Here is a 25179-nt window from a genome sequence, read left to right as displayed (position 1 = left end):
CCTCCTTACGCTAGATTAAAAAGAATAAAAGCTTTACTTGCACACAGATACATTCACGCTCCAAATTACCCCCTTCAGACGTGACTGCTGCCGGAGCACGCTGTTCACGGGGCCCCGCGGCTCGCCGCAGCGCAGGCTGGGTAGCGTTGCATGGCTACTGTTGCTACGCGAGCAGAGTCGCGACGGCCGAAGCAGCGATGGTGAAGGAAACCATCCGGGTGTACGCGCGACTGAAGCCGCTGGGCAGGCGGCAGCAGGCAGGGGTGGGTAGGAAGGGAGCTCGGTGCTGGTGGGGGTGGGGTAGCCAGCTTGGAGCCGCCGAGAAAACTTAAGGAGTTTGGCAGAGTTCAGGCTGTTAACGGTTAAATATTGTTCTGAGCTTTGAGAGGTAATGCAGAGTTGCCCTTAGTCTGCTGTAATAGCAAGGAATAGTAACAATTTTGCTGATTATTACTCAGAAGTAGTGGATTTAGATGCCTACCTTGCTGCGCTTTGTACAATACCCAAACTGTTACTGATAAAGTTGTTTATTAAGCAGCCTGTGTCAGAGACACTGCATTTCCATTTCATATCTTACTGCAGTGTCTATGTGACAACAAGCTGATACCCCTATGCACTTGTTTTGTGGAACAATAGCTGCACAAAGATGTGCTTGAGTGTTCAGGGCAGAACTACTTTGCTTTGCTATGCTATATTGCTATATTCATTAACTACACTATATCTAAGGGCCGTGTTGTTCTGTTGCTAAACTTAACTTAACTTATATCTGTGCTTGTTAGATTTACTCAGTTGATGATGAGAAATCTGCGTCCAGTCTGGAGATTACTGTGCCACGTGATTTAGCAGATGGGTTTGTCAACAATAAGCGAGAGAGCTACAAGTTCAAGTAAGTAAAAACCTCACCTTTGTACCTTGACACACACCTGTAGAATCACAGAGAAAGAACCTATTCCTAACATTAAGTTTTGGTACAGATAGCTTTGTATTCATGCAGTTTCCTTAACAAGAGCAGCACTTCAGAATATGCGACACATGCAGAACGTGATATTCTTATCATGTTCTACAACTGAATGAGTTTCATAAACAATAAAGTTGCTTCTGTTTGTTGAGTCCCTTCTTAATCTATCAAGTCTTCCACTCTCACATCTTGTTTTGAATTTGCTGATGAAAAGTGATTGAAGCACTGTGTTGTTTTTGTGTGACCTAATGAGCTGGCATAGACTAACTGAAGTGCCATTATGTAAAACACTGCTTAAAAACAACATTTTCAACACAACCAAAACACAGTTTTAAAAGGGTTGAAAGAAGCAGAACTATCACAGTAGAATGTGAATAATTTTTCGAAACATAAAATAAGTATCAGTACTATCAAATATTATCTTTTTAAAAGATGTAGAGACAATATTTTATATTTCTTTTGTGAATAATTCTAGATATATAACCATTTTTGAAAAAAAGACCTTCTTAACTTAGTATTCAAGGGGTTTTATTTTAACACCAAATCAATTAAATTTTGTTGTTCTGTCCTATTAATAAAGAGCCACAGATGAACATCTGTGGTTTAGCCTGATGTCATTTTACATCAGCTAAGGAAATCTGTTCTGCTTGTGAAGTGAGGGGCTGCCTCCTCCAAGTCGGTTTAGCTTAGGACGTATATGCCTAATGAACACTTTTATTCTGATTTTATGTATCATTTATTATAATGTCTGTACTGAAGAATGTTGAGAAACACTCTGACTTACTATAATTAAAGCAACAGAAAAATAATACTGTGGATTAAGCATTTCTTTTTCTTCCACAAACCTTACAGTTGTATGCAATCTGTCTCTCTTGGTCAACATCATTCTCCTTTATTCTTACTTTCTTGTATGGGAGTCAAATACAATTCTTGGAATGACTTGATTAATACAGTGCTAGCAGAATAGAATGTATGTTTTGTATATTGCTTTTATTTCAGATGTTGTATACCCTGCAGATCCTTAGGGCTTTTCTATATACCCTGTGAGGTTCTATATTAATACACAGTTCCAGATAGGAGGAACAGCACAGCAGGGCATGAACAATCCAAAAGTTTTCTGAAGTATAAAAAGTATTTCTGAAATGAAGTCTTGTTGAACCTCATTTCACTATCTTCAGCCCAGCTATCCAGCCTATCCAGATCCCTCTGTAGGGCCTCGCTACCCCCAGGCAGATTGACAAAATCCATCTGGAGGCCATTCACTGGTAGTGTAATTAATATTGAATCCAGTTCTATCTAACAGTTTCATTAGTAATCTGGATGATGGGACCAAGTTCACCTTCACTAAATTTTACAGACAACACAGAACTGAGATGGGTGGTTGACATACCAGGTGGCTGTCCTGCTACTCAGAGAATCTGGAGAAATAAGTCAGAAGAAATCTCATGAAGTTCAACATAGAGAAATGAAATGCCAAATCCTGCTTTTAGAGAGGTAGAAAAACATGCACCAGTACAGGATTGTAACTGATTGGCTAGAAATCAGGTTTGCAGAAAACTACCTGGAAGGTCATGTCCAGTTCTGGGCTGTGATAAAGGGACTGGGACATCTGACATAGTAGGAGAGGTTCAGAGTGCTAGGAATCTTTACAGAAAGAAAAGTCTGAAGCAGCCGTTTATGCTCCATACGTGGAAATAATTCAACCTGACAGGATAGAATCCTGCTTTCATTGACTCTTCTTTGAGCAGGGGAATTGTGGTAAGTGGTCCCTTCCAACTTCAAATACTGTATGATTCTCTGTGAAAACTGCAGTTAATTCATATAAGAATGACTGAGTTAAACATTTTCTTTTGATGATTACTGTATGTATTCAAAAGAGTGAAGGTACTGGTTATTAAAAAAAAAAAGAAAAAAGCGTGTCTGTGTTGGTAGGATACTGTATTTGGTTATAGAGTAATCTATTTATCCAGGTTTCAGTGTGGTGCCAGTTACAAACACTGATTCTCTTGGTAGATCTAAAATAAGGATTATTTTTCTCTAAGCCAAATCATTTTATCAGAGGAATTTATTGTGAAGATCTCGTCAATGCAGCTCTGTGCACAGACTATTTATATACAATAGTACAACAGCATGCTGTGGATAAGACTACAGTGAAAACATTGTACTAAGTTATGTAAGCCTAATGATGTAAACATAGACTATTATAAACACAAGTATGAATCAAGTAGTGTTTTAAGATTCTGGGCAATTATTATTTGCTTAATATTTTCAGATTTCAGAAAGTTTTTGATCAAGAGGCAAAGCAAGATGTGGTTTTTGACAGCATTGCCAAACCCGTGGCAGAATGGTACGTTGTTGTTCTTGAAATTAACTGGGGTAACACAGGATCAAAAATAGATTTTGTTGTATTACTTGAAGGAGAGCTGCCAAGTACTGTAAAAGTGTGATTTTCTGAATACTGATGTGTCTGAAACTGGGAAATATACAACAATCCCCTGAGAAACTATTTATGGTAAGGTTGTATCATTAACTCATAAAATTGCACTGATACTGTAGTAATTTTTGTTGCACAGGCATAGAAATCCATGTATAGTTATCTTTTTATCTTTAATACAAGCTCACTTCATTGCATTAGAAAAGTATTTCCTGTGTAGTTCCATGAGTCACAGAATCATTGAATGGTTAGGATTGAAAGAAGACTTCTGGAGGTCAGCAGGTCCAACTCACAAAAGTGGTAAACAAAAAATAAATAGGAAGATATTTTTATGATATTTTGTTGTTTTTGTTTTTGTTTTTCTGGAGTTTTGGTGAGGTATAAGCATCAAACCTCATTATTAGTGGAATATTGTTGATGTTTATTTTTAATTCTGATCTGGATACATTTGTGTTATGAGTGGGAAGTAGTAGCTTGGCTCACCTGTAGACAAACATGCATTACATCTGTATTATTCCTAATGTGAGTGATTTAGGTAGGAAAAGATCTGTAGAATTCATCTGCAGTGAAAAGACATTTACTTTTTGGACGTCAACTTTAAACAACATAGGTTACTGTATCCCCTAATTTGAGAAATGGGAGAAGGAATGATTATAGATTTTGTAATTTAATGAAAAGTGAAAACTTAATTAAGCTTCATCTCAAAAAGCTACTAATTGTGTTTATTTGGACTTAAACTGAAGTTCAGAATTATTCAAGAATGCTGCTTATTGTAGGTTACAGTTTGATAGGTTTAATTCATAGTATTTTTGTGATACTGCTGCAGCGCTTGCAGTGAAATTTTAAATGTATTTAAGAATATTAGTTAAAATAGGAACACTACTATACACCCTGAACCTAAGCGTCTTTTCAGACAGTCATATCATATCTAGCCCAACACAATGTAGAAACTCTCTTTAAAACAGCTGCTTTTTCTTATAACTCTAGACCACCACAGTTGCAGGTATGGCGTTAAAGAATAATTTTAATTTTCTCTCTTATTGGGTGACTAACAGTCAGTGCTTAGAGAAAAATACCAAATGTGTAGATCTACTTTCACCTGGTATTCTGTTAGCTGCCGGTTAGTTGTAGCTTAGGGACTTTCTCAAAGAATCTTAATTTCTCTGTACTTAGACACCATCAGAGAACATTTTCAGGAATTAAGCTAGTTTCTGCTGACCCCTGTGTGAACTTTTAGCATCCACAGCATCCACTGCAAGGAAGTTCATAGCTTAACACCATTTTGCATGAAGAGTCATTTCCTCTTGCTTGTTTTGAACCTGCAGTCTACAAACTTACTTTAATACCCTCTACCTTCTGACAGCTAATTACTGTATTCAGCATTCACATATTGTGGTGGTGGGCATTATAAATTCCTAAGATAAATGAATGAGGTGTTTCCTAATAATGATTGCTTTGATTTTTAACATCTGGAATCTAATAAATATACATACTGTCTTGTGGGTGTTTTGGTCTTTGGGAGCAGATGTTAGAAGGAACTACAACCAACATGTTTCTGTTTTTTTCTGTTATCCTACTGTAATGGATTAAAATAAGCAATTTGGCATCTGCTCAAGTCTTTAAATAATAATTTGGAGAACCATTGCATCTCCTGTGGCGCCAGACCAGCAGTTATCTATACGTGGTTCTTTTTATCTTATGCGAGGGTTGTTTGCCCCTTTTTATTTATAAACAAAATGCACAAGAGTTATTTGTCTTTTTTTTTTTTTTTTTGCTTGTTTATACAAAATGAGATCTGCAAGTGTATTAAACTAAATCCATAGTAGACTCTGCTTCTGATACTTTTCATCATGAAAGTAATTCCTTCTTGATTATTTTGTCAGTATTTCTGATTTTTCATATATTTTCTCTGTACTTTCGTCACATACTTTGTCAGGAGATACTGGAATTTTTGTAGAAATATTTCACGTCCAGGGTATTTTTCAAATGATGGCTATTGGAATAAAAGAGGAAAGCTGGCCCTTCTTAATCTGACTTCTTTATCATGTAGACTGTTGCCACTTCTGGTTTGACTGGCCATGTGAGTATCACAGTCAGTAAAAGATTTCAAAGGTGCTCAAAGTCACAAATTATTTTACTCAATTTTTGTTTGTTTTCAGACAAATGAAAATTCAAAATAAGTACATCCTCTATCATTTTTACCTCATTGTTTATAGCTAGTTAGATTGAAATACAGGATGTTAGAGCACTTAAAATACATTTCAAGGTCAAGGCAGTTTACAACAATTAACAAGAAATTGATCTAGAAGCGTGAAGATAAAAATCCATCTTTTGAGACAGAGCTGCACAAGGCTAACAAATACTTACCAACTATGAATATCAATAGGTATTTTAAACACAGTACACAGTTTTACTTTTGATATCAAGAGAAAAGTGAAATTTTACATTTGTATTTCAGTTGTCAGCTTATCAAAGGAGTCTTATTTGGTAAAAATAGAACTCTCCTTAAAACAATACAAGAATACCATCTATTAAAAAGAAATCTGAAATATGTTGAATAGAAGACAGCTGCTATGTAGTTAAGCATTACTGTTAACTGCATTTTGGTTCTATACAAAGGTTATCATAAAAAATATGCTGTAGATATTAATTATCACTTCTTTTTTTCATTGTTTTTTCTGTAGTGCTTTGGCAGGATATAATGGTACTATCTTTGCATATGGCCAGACAGGTAGTGGCAAAACATTTACAATCACGGGAGGAGCTGAACGTTACAGTGATCGAGGCATCATTCCCAGGACCCTGTCTTACATTTTTGATCAACTGCAGAAGGTACTGGAGAATATTTTCTGCATTTATTGGTTTTCTTTTTTAAATGACTGGTGTAAAAAATATTTAACTATATTTTGGAGGACTATTTTTATAACAGTATAGAAAGAAGCCCTAAAATTTGTAATTCATTAATGGTGAAGAACACATGTAACTTGTCATGAAATATTATTCAGTAATATGCTGTTAGTAGTGTTGGTTAAATGTCTTGTTGCAGTAGAATGAAACAACAGATATCAAAGGATGTTAATAATTAAAAAAAACAAACAAGCATGCTATTTTACAGTTGTTGCTATACACTTTCAGATCAAATAATCAGTTCTACTTGTCTTGTCTTCACTGCTTCACCCTCTTTTTTTTTCATTGCATACATTGTATCACATGCACGTCATACAAAAATTCATTTGACTGCTATGCAATGATAAATCAACAATATTGCATTAAAGAAGGACCATTTTTTGACTCTTCATAAGTTACATAATTTCTCTGCACTTGACTGATACTAAAAAAAAAGTAAACACCTTAAAATATTCAGCTATTAATTCAACACATTTGTATGTTTGTATTTTACATAATTATTCATTAACTATATTGCTGATGGATAGCTAAATGCATTTCTTATTATGAAAAAAATCAAGTCAGTAATGCAGGATTTGAAAAGGTGTGTGTGCATTCTCCTTGTCTGCCCTTTACTTTTTAATTCCAATTACATGCTTATATGGATGTTTTTATGTGTAGGTGATATTACTAATAAAACTCTGATTCACTCAGTATAATTGAATTCAAAGTGGTTATATGTTAGGCCCATTTTTTTTAAGTATAATTATATATGTATAACTTATGAATGTCATTAATTATTATTATTATTATGGTTGCTGTTATTCATTTTTCCTAATGCACTCTTATTGAAATGACAAAAAACCTTTGGTCTATTTTTAAAACATAACCAGAACCTAAAGAGAAGTTAACAGTGGCTAGAAAAATACTTTCAAAAATAATAAATTATATTCTGAAAACTAAGTTTGCATGTGCTTTATGCTGAAATTGTTGACTTCTAGTGGAGAAATAGTCACTCCACCTGTGTAAATATGGGTTTGGCTTCACCAAAAAATTTCAGCAGTATTAAGTACAAGAAATATTTGTATTTCATTCTCTGTTCCTTTTTTCCCTCGTCTTACAATATTTCTGACTTTTATAGTCCCCTTCCAGATATTTCTTATTTCTTTTCTTTTAATTGTTTCTAATATTCCACAGAAGATTTTCCTAAACCCATCAGCTCTGTGAAACTGTTGTGAGATTACTGAATTTGACATAGCTGTTATGGTAAAACATGTGATTTTAGTGTGGTAATTAAGCTAAACCTAGGAGCTATGAACTTACTATTTGGTGAATCCATAAGTAAAAGATGAATGTTATAAATGCACCATTTCAACAACTCTAGTTCTAGCCCTGGGGAAGTTTGGAGGGAAACTAAATACTCTCAAAACAGGTTTGTGATTACACAAATCAAAATCCCCTACAAAAATCTTGTGTCATTGTTGCACTTAGAAATTAATTAAGCTAATTTAGAGAGCACTGTAACCCCCTGAATATGACATCTTGTACTCTTCTTCTTTGAATAAAAGCTTGTGTTACCCCCTGTGCAGAAAAAGCCATTGCGCTTAGCAGAAGGAAAATATGGGAGGTGAAGTCTGACCAGAGTTAAGCTTTAAGTCATTTCTGTGGCACTGTAAATCCAGAAGAACAAGTGAAACTTAATTTAACAACTTCTTTATTTATTTTATATGCAGAAAACATAGCATCAAACAATGTTTGACAGAAGGTAATAATGATATTTAAAATACTACTGTTGAGCTTTATGCAGTTTGGATTTGGCTATGGGACATAAGAAAATTTTGACTGCAAAAGGCAATTGTGCTATGCAGGAAAAAATGAAGAATACAGAGAACAGCTAGAATCATTCACAGTGTTAAAGTGTTATGATAAAGAGATTGGAAAGCAGTATTTCAGTGAATGATTCTAAATCTCATTAAATGCTTTTATATGAAACAAATCTTTGGTGTTTTTATTTGTTTTTCTTTTTTTTTTTTCTTTTTTTCATCATAAATATGATGTTTTACCTCTATAACAACTTTTATCACAAGATTGAAAAGTGGAATGCTGCATGGTTCTGTAAGCTGGCTACTATACAAACTTTCTTTGGTATATGGAATCAATAAATATAAAAAGAAAAGACAAACTCAACTTTCTTATAATCATGGACATAGTGGAGTTCAGGGTGTTTTGTTTTCATATTTGTTTTAAATTTCTCCTTTTTTCTGCTTCAAATTTTACACACGTGGTCTCTGAAAACATAGAAGTATCCCTAACTGAAAATATAAACTATAACCAAGAAAAGAAAAAGAGACAGAATGAGAGAGCAGCATAGAAGTTGTAGTGATAAGTCTGTTCTCTGGCCTAGCTCTCACTTGTATTCATAGCTTTTCCTTTGCCCCGCTGTTTTTTTTGTTGCTTTATTATTTGTTTCTTTCTTATCTAGGATAACAGCAAAGTCTATACAACTCATGTTTCATACTTAGAAATCTACAATGAATGTGGTTATGATCTGTTGGACCCACGACATGAAGCTTCCAGATTAGAAGATTTACCGTAAGTAACTGTCAGTGGTTTACAGGCTGGTTCGGCCCATGATGAGTGGGACAGAGGGATTTCTCAGAATCAGCGCCTCCAGAGATAGGAAAACAGGGGACCCCAAATTATTTGGGAAAAAAAAAAATGGCAATGATGTGATGAGAAATGAACTAATTTACTAAATAGAGTATTGAAACAAAACAAGGTAAGATAGTATAATAGAATATAATTAGAACTGGGATTGACCAAATCAGATATTAAGGAAAAGAGATTGTCTGACAAAAGAAGACCTTGCACTAATGCTGAGATGTAGATGTGGCAGTCAAGTCAAGTGACAGGGAGAGTAGCCGAAGGAAACCTAGAGAGTGTAAGATGACCAGACAAAGCCTTATATGCCTTTCCCCCTTTGCAGGAATGATATCAGCACAGTGAACAGTCATCTGGGGAATGTAGTTTCTTCTCTTTGGTATGCAGAACAGGGGCATTAACACTTTAATTCCCAGTGCACTACATGATGTTATGATGTGGAATACTGATAACCATAAAACCCTGACAGTAACAAAAATACTAGAATAGACAAGAAAAACAGAAATCACTGTCAGATACCATGTATATGTGATACTAGCATTTACTAATGCTTGGGCAAGGTTAGTAAAGAAAAAACAACAACAAAAGGCATGTAGGTCACAAACATGTAAGTCCAGCAAGGTTAAAGACCTTGCACCTAACAGGAAATTTAAAACCTGATCTCTAAGTTTCTCCTGAAAGAAGAGTTTATGGCCTGTGTTGCTCCTAAAATAAGAAATGATGAATAGTTATAAGTGAGTCTGGAAAGCATAAACTTTCTCACTCAGCATGACGGGAGGGAGGTGTAAATAGCAATTTCATCACTGCTTATAAAGTGCACCAAGAACTGCCAATGGAACAATATCAGAATAGAATTGAATCTTCTGTCAAAGTAGATAATTAAATTAGCAACATATTACACTCATTTTTATTATTTTTTTCCTCAAAATATGTTCTGGAATTACTACAGATAATTCTAGAAGTACTATAAGAATTACTATAAAGTGTACCTTGAGCTTTCTATACAGTATGTGCTAAACAGGAACTATTTCTACAAAATCTTTCAAGATCAGCCTTTATAAGACAAACTTGTCTAGAGATAAGGAAAGAAGCTGACAAATTTAGAGTATGAGACCGGACTGCATGTTGGTATACTTTCTTCATGTATAAAATCAGACCAAACTCCTTTTTTTTTTTTTTTTAAAAAAAAATGAAACATTGATTAAAATACTGTTTACTGTCATGAATGTATGAAAGCTGTTCTGAAAATAATACCTCCCATTTTATTATGTTGGCTAATATTCCACTTTGTTGCCATGTGACAGATAAACAACAGAGAGGTAGTCTGAAAAATGAAGTGTGTGAAATGGATGTGTCAATGAATTCCTCAGTGCAGGAAAAATGATACCCATTGGCGTTCATCAATACTGAATATTTATGGATGTTAAGCACAGTGAGGTTGTGGATGGTGAGTGTCAGCAGCAGTGACAGTGACACAAAAGAGAAGCCACATTCCAGATGGCCATGCATGGCTGTCATGTCACAAAATGAAGAGTGTCTCAATCAGCAGGTCATGACCAGGGAACTGTGTGTGGAGTTGAATATCAGCACCAATGCGCTAGCATTGATATTGGCAGTCTTAGGTTGTATAAACACTCACGCAGGAGCAGAAAGAATACTGTATGTGTGTCAGGACCCATTGAACTTAAATGAGGCTGAAAGTGACAGTTTCCTGGATCATGTCATCAGTGATGAGACATGATGTCACCAATATTAGCCAGAGTCAAAACAACAGTCCATGGAGTGGTAATACCCAAATTACCCATTGAATAAAAACTTTAATACACAGACCTCAGCTGTTAAAATGATGTATGTATACTGTCTTTTGGGATGGGAAAAGGCTTATCCTTCTAGATTTCCTGGAACCCAAATAAACCATGAAACAACTACATCGTGATGCTGGCTAAGCTGAAGGTTCAAACTTTCAAAGTCAGACCAGAGAAGAAGAAAACCTTTATCTTGCAACACAATAAAGCCAGGCCCCATACCAGTTTGGATACCTTGGAGACATTGCTAATTTTGGCTGGACTGTCCTAGCACAGTCACTTTATAGTCCCTGTTTGGTACTTTCTTACTTTTATCTGTTTGTGCTGAGGAAGGATGGGCTGAATAGCCAACATTTTCCTAGCAACACTGTCATCATAGTTGTGAAAGTGGGTCTCCTCCATCAAGTGTAGATATCCATGAGCATGGCATGCAGGCTCTCATTCATCGCTGGTAAAAATGCATAGCTAACAGTGATAACTATGTTTAAAAAGTGTTTTGCAGATGAGTGTTCTTTTAAATAGTGCTATTCTGCTCTTTGTATTGATTTTAGCTTCCCTGGAAATAAATAGGAGGCACTGCTTTTAGAGTGACCTAATATATGGCTATTACCATTTCAGTACCTCAGTTGTCAAGAAGTTTGTGCTCTGCAATAAATATATACCTTCATCACTCATATTTAAGATTGTGTAAAATTATTCAATTAGTAAGACATTTTTGTTTATTTTTTTAAGTTAATATTTTAGGGGTTAAACTTTTAGAAAGAAATTGTAATGCCTGAACTAAAATGGGAGTAGAAATTGCATAAAGTGCATGATCAGTTATATTTTAGTTGCTTGGACACATTCTTGCAAATGGCAAAGTAAATAGTAGTTACACGGACTTTAAAATATATTGAGTGTTTATTACGTGAGATATATTTCATTTTTTATTAAGAATTTTATGTATTTAAGACCTTTTAGGTTTTTACTGTTAGTAAGCAAAGTACAGAAGAATATAATTTACTCAGGTTTGTTTGAAAGCACATTTTTTATAGGAATACATATCTCTTAAACACTATTGATTATTTTACTTTAAAGGAGTGATACTAGATAATTTCCTGTTAAATTTTACCATTGATTATCAGGTTTTTAAGAACCGTAAAAAGCAAATGCTGTTTTTCTGTGAAAAGAAAAAAAAAATAGAAGAAATATAAATTTAAATTGTTTTCAAATATATAAAAGGCATGAAACTACTATTGTACAATATAGCTGATGAAAGAGTATTTGAATTCTTACTGCCATCTCTTGTTTCTATAAATGACTTGCAGGAAAATTTTTCTGAAGCTCTTCATTTGCTCTAAGATTATGCAAAAGGCTTTGTCTTCTAAAAAGTTTCCCATTACACAGTCTGATTTACGTAGCTCTATGATATTGAATCAAGCCAATTTATCTTCAGTTATAATCCACTGGTATAAATTCTTAACAAGTAATAAAAACCAGTTAAGAAGAATTTGAAACTTTCCTGGCACTAAATAATAACAAAAATGTAAAGGCTGAGATTGTAGAATTGTAAGTCATAGATAATATCATATAAACTAAAAATTTAACATTTTTAACTGTCCAAATCACATTTGCACGTGAAGACAAAAATTAATGCTGGCTTACCTTAAAATAACAGTCAGTAGTTGAGGAGATGCTTCACAAGGAGAATGGACAGCAATTAATCTGAACTGTCAGCCAGCAAAAGTGTTTCCCCATCTGTGTGTCAAAATGCGATAAAACCACCTTTGATACAGAAACATATTTTACATTGTATGATTTTTGTTAACTCAAAACAAACAAACAAAAAAATCAACAAACAATCAAACAAAACTAGCTAGTTTGTACTGTATCCTACTGAATCCTTCAAGAATCCATTCCTAGCCTGTGCTTCAGGAAGACAAGTTTTTTAAACTAGATATTAATTTAACAGAATTCCATAAAACAGAAAAGATTTTAAGATATTAGTCAATTAAATTATTCAAATATCAATGATATGTGTTTGTAGCATGCAGAACCATCACGGTTCATGGAGTCAGTGTAAAATATTTTCACTTACTCTAGATTAACATATTAAACAAAACTCCACATCATTTATCCTATTTCTTCACTTGCCTCCAAGGGCCTACAGAGTTATTGAACTACTGACAAGTACAGCTGAACCAGCAAGTATGACAATCCTTGTGCTGATTAACAGAAAAGAACACCCAAGGCCAAACAATATCATAAAGGCTCAAGATACAGTTTTCTATGTATGAGTAAAATAAATAATTTCAACTAATCTCCTTTTTGATGCAAATTAACCTGCTCCTTGCCTCCAAACTCTTGATTCAATAACATTAGCCCTTCCCTTCTTCAGCGATTGTTCCTTGTTTATTAATGTGGAAACAGCAGAGAGCCATTCTCAACCATTTCTTCAAAGATTATGTTCATTGCAGTTCCAAAAAATTGCATTTTAAATGTGTAAGATCCATCAGTTCACATTATATGTATGTAGTTATGTATGTATATGACATTATGTTGAATCATCTCAAAACCAATAGGTTAGGAAGAAGTCAGTGAATGCTTTTGGAAGTGACTTATCTACATCCTCTGTAGAGTGAATTAAATCAGTTCAGATTACTGTTGTCCTGTTTCAGACTTTATTTTAAATGAAATACTTGGGCATTCGATGACTATTTTATTAGGAATTATATTACTGCAGTTGCCCATTAATTTTAACAGTTCTATTTCATTCATGTTTGAACTATTAATCTTATATCTCAGTTCTAACTTGTTCAGCACTGGGCTAGATGGAGGCAAGAAAGAGGCAATACAGAATGCTTTCTGCATCTCAGTAAGATGTGACAACAAATAGCGTAATAAGGTAATCACTTAAGACAGAATAAGGAGAGGAATGTAGGCAGTGAGTTCGTCCCTTCACATGTGGGGTACCCCAAATTCATGCAGCATCAAATGAACCAGAATGGCTTTTCTCATGACACACTGCACAGAGGGTGGAAAGAAACTCTCCCTCCTGGTCTCTTGTGCTACATTATTGTCTGCATAGTCTCCTTCTCATGCTGAAGTAGTATCACTGTGTTCTTCTAATTAACATTGTAAATGTTATATAACCTCATATGTAACTTATATCATTGTGGTTTGTTCTTAGATGTTTATCAAGTTTTTGATATTATTTTAGATATCTTCAGTTTTAAGCCCCAAAGACAGATATAAACATAGGAAATTTATTTTTTGTCATTTGTTTCCCAAAACCTTTCATTTTTTTTTTTTTTAATTACACAAAGTGATGAGATGCTATTAATTAACCAAAATAAACTTTAACATCAATATTTACTAGTAACAGGAATTTTATTGATGAAAGTATTCCTCATGTAAGGGTCGTGCATTAATGGCAGCTCAGCTTATGTAGGAAATAGCCTGAGTTAATAATGGCATAAGAAATGCTGTTCACATCCTACAGATTTCCTAATCTGCCACAGATTCCATCCATTAGGCCAAATGGAAAAGATTCTCTGTTTATAAAGAAAACAAAATCTTGTCTTTGCCTTCTTTCAGTCATAACGGATAACTTAACAGAGCTTTTCCACTAGAAGATCCAAGTTAAGGCTATGAAATTTAAACATTTCATTATTTTACAGGAAGTTACATAAAATTCTATCATCATATTATACAATAACTTTATGGCATAATAAAATAAAACATTTTATTGTCATTTTGGAACTTGTCATTTTGAGACAGTTTTAACAGATGCTTCTTAAGATGTAAAAATTTGGACTTCCATTTAGAAATCCCCCTAATAGCTGGAAGACTATTGTATAGGAAGTTGTCAGTGGCTTGTGATGCTCCTACTGTCTCTTTTTTACTTTAAAAATCTTCCAAAGCTTTTTGTCCAAGCTAATATCTTTGTTGTTTGGAAATCAATTTAGACAAACTGTAGTCTGGATTAGAAGTTTTAGAGCTATTCCAGATGTTCATATTAAAGCAACACTGATTTCCTGTATTGTAGAAAGAGGGAGATTATTCTTATAATGCAGTTTGAAAATATTAAAATTAATCAAAGCATAGTATTTTAATTTAAAAAAAAAAAAAAAAAACAAAAAAACTATGGGCTTTAGCATGTGATGCATGCACAGACAGAATTAGGACACACAAAACTTAGCTTTTTCAAAACACTGATATGCAAGAGCAGAACTGTGTTTTCAGAGTTACGCTGTCAATCAAGGAAGCAGGTTTCCATGACTGTATCAGGGCTATCTTATCCTAGAGTATGAAAAAGAAGGCTATAAGCAGGCAGCAACCATACTTGGAAAAGCAATTGTTACACCTACAAGAGAAACAGCATGCCTACTTTTATATTTTTCTTCCTAAAAATAATACGCGTGTTGCAATATGTTCAAATTAATGTATTTCCGCTCCAATGCTTTGCCTAAATGACAAATGGCTTCTGTAATGCTTTAGAATAATACTGTGGAATACTGTTTGGCTACAAAATTTGTCTCTGCAAACAAAACAAAAACCAAATCAAAAATCAAACCTTTCTGTTTTTGAAATAACAGAGTAATTAATGTGCAAGAAATATCAAGAGATAAAAATTCAAGCCATATACTCCCTCTTGTGGTAAACTTCTAGGAATATTAAACGTGTACATATTTATATATTTAAGCACACGTGAATACTGTCAGCTTTTCATCCTTTATTGTTTTTTCTTGATTGCTTTTATTGCATTCTTTTTTTCTGTTGGTACAGAAAGAAAAACTTTTTAAAGTTTAAAATAGTTTTGTTTTTCTCCAGGTTGTCTCAGAATGCATGTCATTTATCTTTACAATTTGTGCACATTACAATCACAAAGACCAACATGCAACAAGAGATGCAATGACAGAGGAACATACACAACAGAGAAATGTTATAGTGGAAGGAAAAAGGACTGTTCACCCATCTCTGAAAACTGAGGCTCACAGAGGAAAATTCCCAGTGGCAGTCAGCTGTAAAATAGGGTCTAAGAGAGGTGCTGCCAGGCTCCAACTCTTCTGGTCACAGAGCTGAATTGCCTTCACCTGTGCTCCCAGGGCTGACCAAGTCCTTTCCCCGGGTGCTCAATCAATGGATCAGGCCATGACTCAGCATTTACTACACTTTCAACACAGTCTTCACTCTATGAGCTTTCCAGATTCAGTGATGCATCTACTTGAGTTGTATTTTGGATGCTATAGACTGTACCATATTAGGTGACCCGAATGGTTACTCAGTAAAGCTAGTGAAGTTTAACTCTCATTTACTTCATTAAATTAAGTTTATCATATTTGAGAAAGTCTGTTTAGAAGTTGAGAAAGAGTTTCAATTATGGTAAGTAGTTTTCCTGGAGCTTTTGCTGTATCATAGAATCATTTGAGTAAGAGGGCACCCTTAACAGTTATCTAGTCCAACTCCCCTGTAATGAACAGGAGCATCTACAGCTAGATCAGGGTGCTCAGAACTTGGCCTGACCTTGAACGTCTCCAAGAATGGAGCATCTACCACATATTTGTGATTAATGCCTTTTCCATTTCCATTTAACATCCTAATTTTGAATATTAAGGCTTGAAAAGGTACAGCTAACAAAATTTCTAGCTTCAGAGGAAATAAATGAAAGTATCCTAGCTTTATTTGTTTGCTTTTAACGAATAAAATAATCATTTACATTTTTTATTAGCTACTTTTGAAAAAAATGCAAATTGCAAGAATCATATTGGCTACAGGTGTGACTGTCCTGAAATATTCTATACCTATTTTTTCATCATGATTATGTTATGTTTTATGCATCATTAGGGCTTAATAACTGTGGCAGTGGCAGACAGATGCCTCACTCGTTATTTGTTTGTGATGATTCATCTAACGTCTTGTTCTTGAGATTTCACTCTACCTTACCAAAAAACAGTCCTGAAGAGGCACAGCTTTTATATTTTCTTTTTCCATTTGGGTGCTTATAATAAAGGAATAAAAGAGAGATAGCAGAATAAAACAAAAACAAATAATTATTTCCTTTAACATATGTCTTGACCATTTGATGTTTTCAGTGTTTTGATTTTGCAATTTTAGATATTACCTTCTAGTACAATCAAAATGGAAGTATAGAACAAAGATAACTGTACAGTAATTCTACTTTTTTCCTTTTTTTCTACCATGTAGAAAAGTGACAATAATGGAAGACCCTGATCAGAACATTCACCTGAAAAACCTCTCACTTCAGCAAGCAAGCAATGAAGAGGAAGCCCTAAACTTGCTCTTCTTGGGAGACACTAACAGAATGATTGCTGAGGTAAGAACTACTGCTACTAATCTTAATTGACATCATTTTTTTCTTCAGAAGTCTCAAAACCTGTGGATACCACTAATAGAAAATTCACTAATGTGCATATCTTTGCAGTGTGGTGAGAGATTGCTTTCTTGGAATAGTAATCACTTATTATAGCAGTATGCACTTAATTTTGTGTGAATGCTTACATGATTTAAAAAAAAATAAATAAAAATTGGGGTGGATTTCATGGTAGAGGTTTTACTTAAGTAGTTATCTTGCTGTTACTTTGCAACAGGTATGTTTTGATTCAGTTCAGACAGTTTTTTTGTGTGGTGCTTCTCCCTAAATGTTACAAAGTTTACCACTTGTTATCATTTGGCCTTTCTGACACAGGTTCAGGCTGTGATTACCAATACTTCGTTCCAGTTTAGATGTGTTCTAAAGGTTATGGAAATGGGGAGAAAAAGAAAACAAACCTGAATGCATAAACACTTCTTAATATAAAAAACCAAAAAGGAAGTTATTCTCTTATGTTTTGCCAGGGGGAAATGGGAAGAGAACAAACAGAAAAATGATTATTCTGTCGGCCACTATTTCAACTGGATAAACTTGATTATTTTTTCATTTGTTTGATTTCTATAAAGTCTTTTATGACATTTGAAGGCATATGGATCTCAGTGATAATTTATTGACCAAATATGAATTTACTCATGTTTTAATTTTTAAGTCAACTTTATGATTTAGGTAGCTCAGATACAAGCAAACAAGGAATTCCAAAAGATAATTTGTATATATGACTCTGATGGTAGCAAAAGTGTCTTTAAAATACTCATTTGGTTTTCAGTAATGTTAGCAATCATTTTATTTTTCTTTATAAACTATTAATATGACTTCAGCTTAAATGTTCTTTTCTAATATCTTGAAACTGGAAGCTCTTGTTATCACTGTCCTCTGCTGTAATATGCTGAGCCTCTGTGATTAATTATTTCTTAGTTCTTTTTAGTATTTCCCTTAAAACAGCAGAATAAGGTAGACACAGTAGCCTTCCAGAGGCACACATCAATTTCAAAACTTCAAAATCTTTTTGTGAGATTGACACTTTTAAATACCACAGTTGTGGATATGTTTAACATTTATTTTTCCTCTAATGAAGAATTGCTTCATTTTATTGTGGAAGGAAATGTTTTACTCCATGGTTTTATAACTATAATACTCTATTGTTTAAAATTGGAAGACAGTGCATGCTGCACAGTATTTGTTCCATCATTTAAAATATTTAAAGTACTCATGGGATAAGCAGTAAGTTTTTGGCAACGTCTAAATATATTTTTTAAAAGAATGAAACTTTGAAACATTTAAAGATAGCTGTAGGGACTGACTTGCGACCTGTGAATTGGACTCATTTCTTTTATTTTTACTGTCCATTAGTATTCTCAGGAGTATATTTAGCCACTGATAGTGTTTGAATTCATTGCTTTCTAGAGGAAATATGAAAAACAGGATTTGAGCATGTGAACATACCAGATTTAATGACACTTGCTAAGAAAGTGCATTATCCAAGTTAAAGCTTCATTCTAGAATGAATTAGAATTTTCTGCTTTCCAAGATTGCTCATTGGTATCAGTTGCTAAGTTATTTCTACTCTTTGAAACTTGCAGTATAGCAACATCAGCAGCAAATGGCATCACCATTTCAGTTCAGGTGCTTTCATTTCGGTGGTAAAGCAATTACTGTGTCATACATACTGTTTTGAGTAGTCCTTAAAATGCTCTGGGATTTGTATGGACAAAAGGTATTGTATAAAGTAAATAATATTCTCACTGGGATTACTTAAAGCTATCTGAGTTACTGTGCTCTAAATGGGAAATTGCACTTGTCACAGTTATGCAATGGTAAAGCATAGAGCATTGGCTTTCAAAATCAGGGAAGTCAGATAATATTTACATTCATTATAATTTCATAGCAATCAATTTGCAATTGTAACTGTGCCAAGCATACCTAGATACTCCCCAAAATCCCCTTCAGTTGAACTGTATCAATGAAAATGGGAACTGTAGAAGTACTAAGATCTCCTTCATCTACCAAATAAAAAGGCAGGAAATTCCTGTTCTTGAATTTACAAATACTTCCATATAACATGGTTCTGTAGTAACCCGAAGGGTTAGACAGATGTACTCATTGCTTTCTAACACAAGACACTCTGCTCCTTTCACCTAGAAATCTGTACTCTGCTATGAACTAACAATGTGAATATTAGATTATTTTAAGGATGAAATTCAACCAGAGAAACAGGCAGAGTGAAGCTGCTTTATTATCAACCTTGTAGTACACAGCAGCTATTTTCTTGCCATCTGAACTGTAAAATGACTTAAGCTGTCAGAATTCCTTTATTCAGCAATCCATCTGATAGTATCTAAAGACCAGAGAAAGCCCATTTGATATTTGCCTTGGATTCTGTCACTGTCAGTGCTTTCTCTTTCTACTAGCCCTGGTTCAAAAACTTGATGATAAAAAGGGGCACAGAGAAAAATAAAAGCTTTGTACCTTTTCAGAGACATTTTCTCTAGAAAATGGAACTATTACCATAAACAGAGAAGTCAGCCTTCTTTCATTTGTGCATTGGTTATTCATGAATTCACTCATACAAGACAATCATATTCTTTTTAATGTCTAATCAGTTTGATTCAAAGAAGAAAAGATTCCACTGAAGCAATATTAGGCATCCAAGTTCAGATGGTTTGTGATTATTGGTTGAATGACTGCATTTAACACCTGTGAGATCTTTTTGTCTCAGCTGTCCTGAACTCTTCTGTGTTTTCTCTGAGAGTATTTGGCAGCCATAATCAATACATTCTTTCAGACTGTAGCAGCTTATGCAGGTTTATTGCTTGTTTTCAGGCAGTCTTTCATATATTTTTTTCTATTTAAGAAACCTTCTCCTTTTCAGGGACTCAGACATTAAGAACCCTAACCAGGCCACTGGCCTCCAGTTTCTTACTATTGTTTGTACTAAAAACACCTGTAGTACCAGCTTCAACAAGCAAAAGATTGGGAAATACATGATTTTTGGTAAGGTAGATAACAACTGTAGTAAGATGGATTACTTGGGCTGCAACAATTTCTGGACTTTTCATGAGATGTTACTGCTTGACAGAAACATCCAAATTGGATGCTTCTTGCAATTTGGTTGTGTAGTATGTTTTCGTTTCAGTAGAAACCACTTTCTTGCAACTGCTGTATGAATGATGTAATGTAGAGAAGTTATGTGACTTAAAACAACGTATTTAATTTCAGCAGCCCCAGGTATGCCCTGATCTTGTTGAAAAGACAACAGGGTTGCATGTCCTTGAAATCTGGCTTGTGTATATTTTCAATCATCAAACCAAATGATGTAGCTTTATGAAAATGTGATCTTGAAAGAAAGATGTTACAGAGTTTCCCTTTTACCATGCCACACATGGGCAACAACAGATGACCGGGTATTAATTCCTTTCTATTTCTATGGGTATCACAAAGAATCTGAAGTCTGCTTATGTGGTTTATGATGTTACAGAATTCATGGAAAAAATTATTTCTTATAAGTAGCTGCAGCTCATCTGTTATTCTATATATAGCCTTCACAATAGCAACCATCTGCTGAAAGCCAGTCCATTCCCCTCTTCTTTTTTTCCCTTCATCACATCAAATTAGCGTATGATTTCATATACATATGTTTGGAATACTGCTAACAAAGCCAAAATGAACTCCAAAAGCCACTGAAGGAATCTTTTAGTAAATTCTGAGACACAGTCCAGAAGATTTTGTTTAGTTTTGTTTTCAGTTTTCAAATTTCCTGAACAGCTGAATCATGATAGTCAGAAATTGCATATATGACTGTAAAAGATAAATAAAATAAAATGAAATGTGACGTTAATTTTGGACTGAAAACATTGACATTTCTGTTCCTTTGTGCTTTTTGTGTACTTGCACAGTAAAAGAGGACTTCAGTAAAATATTGTTTCCTTCAAGATTACATTGCAGTAAAACAACAGTGCTTGCTCCAAGACTAGAAAGTATATGCAAGAGAGATTTTTAAGGACATGCGGCCTGATCTCTTTATGGGCACACCCAGGGCACACCTGTATCTGCTGAAATTAAATGAACTGTTATCTGTTTAAATTTGTATTGCCTTACACTTCCTGTGTGAGTTTCCTTTAAAGGAAAACAGCAAAGTGGAGATAGAAACAAATTGTAAAAATGTGTTTCAGCGTATTGATTAAGGCATGGTACTACTCTGAAGAGGGACTGTGTTGAAATAGTAGTGTAGAATTCAAGGCAGTGACTTCCTAATTGGCATCATTCATTTTACATTAGGAAAAAAAAAAAAAAAAAAAAGAGAGAGAAGAAAGCAACTGGGTATCTAATGACCAATCCAGCAGAACCTACTTTTAACATGAAAAATCAAGTTGTGTTTTGCCATAGAAAATAAATTCCTAATAGTGCAAATCTTGTATTGAGCTAACATTTGGAATTCTGAAACTTGTTGTCCAAAGCTGTTTGTTTCCTTTTTCTTAGCTTCATTTGCCTCTGCTGGGATGAAACAGGTATTACTAAAATTATATATTGAAATACATGAGTATTTACTGCACAGTGAAACTGAAGAATGCTTGTTCTGAAGTATGATGACTTCTTCTGCTTATTGCCTACATTTAGCAGCTTTTCCTCATCTCTTGTGTTTCCAAAGCTAGACTTTGATGTTTAGTCTGACTTAGGCCTGTCTGCACTGCAGTGTGACTCATGCAGTGACTGTAATGAAGAATGTCCTTAAGTTTTAATTCTCTTTAGGTTTCAGAGCTGGAAAAATAAAGTATCCAACCCTGCTTTGCAAAGCTGCAAATAGTAAAATCATAGCTCTCATAGTAAAATAAGTAAAACTGGTTCTGATTGTTCATGGAATCAGAACTGTTATATAAACTGTATTTTAGCTATTCTTAGGAGAGCTTTCTTGCTTTTCAAACTTCAAGGACCTATACCTTTCCCTGAACCTGTTTATTTTTGGTATTTTTGTGGCGTTTTGCTGCCATTCACCGCCCCCTCGTTTGTTTAGCTTTGCCCCTGTAGTCATCATATCATGTAGCTACACTCTGATGCTCTATACAGGATTATGAAACTGCTCTCTGATCTGTATGCCCTTTACTAGTAGTATTCCTCAGTACAGTGAGGCCAGCTGCTTTGCTGATGTCCTTGGTGTCAGAATATCTCAGAAGAAACTGCTTTCTTGCAGTACAGTCTGTCTCAACTAAAATTATCCAAGCACTTAACTGGAAGGTGAGTGTTAGGTAAATCCTTCTGGGTTCTTCTTGCATAGTTATTATAGGTGAAGTAGCTCATAAATTAGATGATTACAATTTCCTAATTTTAAAGGTATGAAAAGCAAAGTGGATATGCCAAATAAGCATTAAATACTCTCAATTTTCTTTTGTTGTAGACCCCGATGAATCAAGCCTCAACTCGATCTCACTGCATTTTCACTATTCACATCTCTAGCAAGGAACCTGGATCTCCAACTATCCGACATTCCAAGTTACACTTAGTAGACCTTGCGGGATCAGAGCGTGTTGCAAAGTCTGGAGTTGGAGGTCATTTATTGACAGAAGCCAAATACATTAACTTATCATTACATTATTTAGAGCAGGTAAAGTTCAAACAGCATGGAGCTGTTTTCCTTTACTACAATCCCAGTGTACACTGTTCAGCATGTTTTTAATATTCACAAAATCACCAAGGTGGGAAAAGACCTACAAGATCATCCAGTCCAACCATCCACCCATCACCAATAGTTCTCACTAAACCATGTCCCTCAACACAACTTCTAAACATTCCTTGAACACCTCCAGGTTCGGGGACTCCACCACCTCCCTGGGCAGTCCATTCCAGTGTTTGACCACTCTTTCAGACAAGTAGTATATCTCATCTGGCCCCATGGACTTGTGACAGTCCAGTTGGAGCAGTAGGTCTCTGACTGTTTCCTCCTAAATCTTGGAGGGCTTTGTCTGCTCCCCAGCCAAAACTACTGGGTAAGAGAGAGGAGTACCCTTAGGATAACTGGTCTGACCTTTAAAGACAGATGTAAGGAAGGCATTCAGAACCTCTGCCTTTTACTTATCCTCAGTGGTTATATTATTGGTCACATACTGGTTTCTATGTTCAGTTCATCAAGACTGTATTTGCTGCAGTTTTTTTAAAAAAGTCTAAGTTGATCATCCCTCATTTGAAATACAATGTTTTCATTTAGATAAATCTTAGTAATTAAAACACAGCTATGTTAGCTATATAGGCAAGAACAGGGACTCTTGAGCACACTGCAAAGTGTATAATAACCAATGGTAAGTCTCAGATCTTATTTTTTGATTAATACATTTCCTAAATGTTTCAGTAAAGCTAAGCCATTTGTAAGTGATTGTAACTGCTCTCTGCTGTTATGCTTCACTTAAAGTGCAATTTTACAAAAAGTGGTGATATGTCTGATAGCTTTCAGGTTTAGCAGATTAATGAGGTCTTAAAGTGTTTTGTTTCACTTAGTAGAAATTAAACTCTGCCTTAAACTGTGATGATTTAAATAATCTTATTACAGTTCTGTTTGGACATGAACATCCTTTTAAATCGTATCACAATAAGGCAATTATTTGATTATCACATCTTGTTGGCTGTTAGAAGATTCAGGTTGGTTTAGATGCTGGATAATGTACACTGGTCTCTGTCACTTGGTTAAAGAACACCTTTTATATTTGTCCGCCTTTCTTTTACAGATATCTTGACTGGATTTTGAGATTGATTTAGTGCTTTTGGTGAGGTTTTACCTAAGGGACTAGATGCCATCATCTCCTCAGTTCTGTGACACTTGCACATGACAATACAGTGGCTTCAGTGTTGTGAGAGATAGTTATTTAGCTTTTCAGAACAGTGTAGGAAAGCTCATATTCTTCCTAAGCTCCAGGCTTCCTGCATGAACTCCAGCAAAAATTGAATTTCCTTGTAACATAGTTGCTGTTATTAACAGAAATAAGATCTCTTCCTCTGGCTCTTATCCCATTTTGCCAATTTGGACTGTAATCTCTATATGGCACGATCTGAGAGTAAACTTATTAATGTATCCCCTATATTAGTATAAGTTATTACAATATATGTGCTAGTTTACAATATTGCTTGTAAGATATGTAAGATATAATATCTTTCCATCTAATGAGTAGTAGTACACAAGATTTTAAAATTTGGATCCAGGAAAGTGTTTTCACATTCCTTTACATGATAATAATTTTCCTGTTATCCTTGACCCCTCTGAGGACTGCTGGCATAAGAAATTATAATAAGAAATTTTAACTTTTGTAAGATTTCTTAGATAAAGGAGCCAATAAAAATGTTAGTGCTAAATTTTGCATAACAGAAATTTTATTTTGTTGTATTAAAAGAGATGTGTGCTGCTATATAACATTTACTGAAGGAAAACAACTCCTCACCATTTACAATAGCTTGCACAACTTATGTAACTACAGTTTTTAAGTACAGTGCTTGGGCAGCTCTCAGTTCAAATCTTTTATATTTCAACAGATCATGGTGTAATCTAGCTTTTATTAATGATAATTATGTCCCATAATGTAAACAGCTGAGAACAGAAGCTGAGAATGTTAGGTGTATCATTTCCTTTTTGGTCAAGATGTATATACCAAACAGTGTTTTTGTTCTGGTGGCACATAGTAATAGTGCACTCTTTTAATAGTGTATGCACTTTTCAAGACGTTTTATTGGAAGCTGGTGAATTGATCTCTCTAAGAGCCATGTGCTTTAAGACTGTGTCATTTAAAATCATGCTTCAGCCATTGTTAGGGAAGTTTCTACATGAATACTATTTATTTTTAACTTATTTCTATGCTAGGGAAAAAAAAAAAGTGATATTTTGAATAAGTTACTATATCTTAGGCAAGTCTGTCATTTTTGTTATGTTCAGTTTCCACCCTGCTGAGTGACTGTAAAGCTAAGATGTAGTAACATTAACCGTAATTGGTTTTTAGGCTCTGTGCCTACAATGATGCAGACACAATGAAACTGAAGTAAAAGTTGTACCAATAAAATCAGAGGTTTTTCAGCTAGCTGGGTGCATAGC

The 25179-nt window shown here is 34.6% G+C and overlaps 1 protein-coding gene across 1 annotated transcript in view; it reads left to right on the top strand.

Annotated features, from left to right (window-relative positions):
- The first annotated feature begins 79 nt into the window (after positions 1–79).
- KIF6 (kinesin family member 6) overlaps positions 80–25179 on the top strand; it is a 117103-nt gene continuing 92003 nt past the window's right edge. The window contains exons 1-7 of the mRNA XM_072333784.1: positions 80–263; positions 780–886; positions 3231–3305; positions 6077–6224; positions 8761–8870; positions 16931–17060; positions 22507–22713. Of these exons, the coding sequence (XP_072189885.1) occupies positions 198–263; positions 780–886; positions 3231–3305; positions 6077–6224; positions 8761–8870; positions 16931–17060; positions 22507–22713 (843 nt within the window). The 5' untranslated portion in view covers positions 80–197. The remainder of the gene's footprint in view (positions 264–779; positions 887–3230; positions 3306–6076; positions 6225–8760; positions 8871–16930; positions 17061–22506; positions 22714–25179) is intronic.

This window comes from Excalfactoria chinensis, chromosome 3, assembly GCF_039878825.1.
Source record: "Excalfactoria chinensis isolate bCotChi1 chromosome 3, bCotChi1.hap2, whole genome shotgun sequence".
Taxonomy (NCBI): domain Eukaryota; kingdom Metazoa; phylum Chordata; class Aves; order Galliformes; family Phasianidae; genus Excalfactoria; species Excalfactoria chinensis.
Note: the sequence above shows the minus strand (reverse complement) of the source record. Positions and strands in the feature narration are given on the sequence as shown.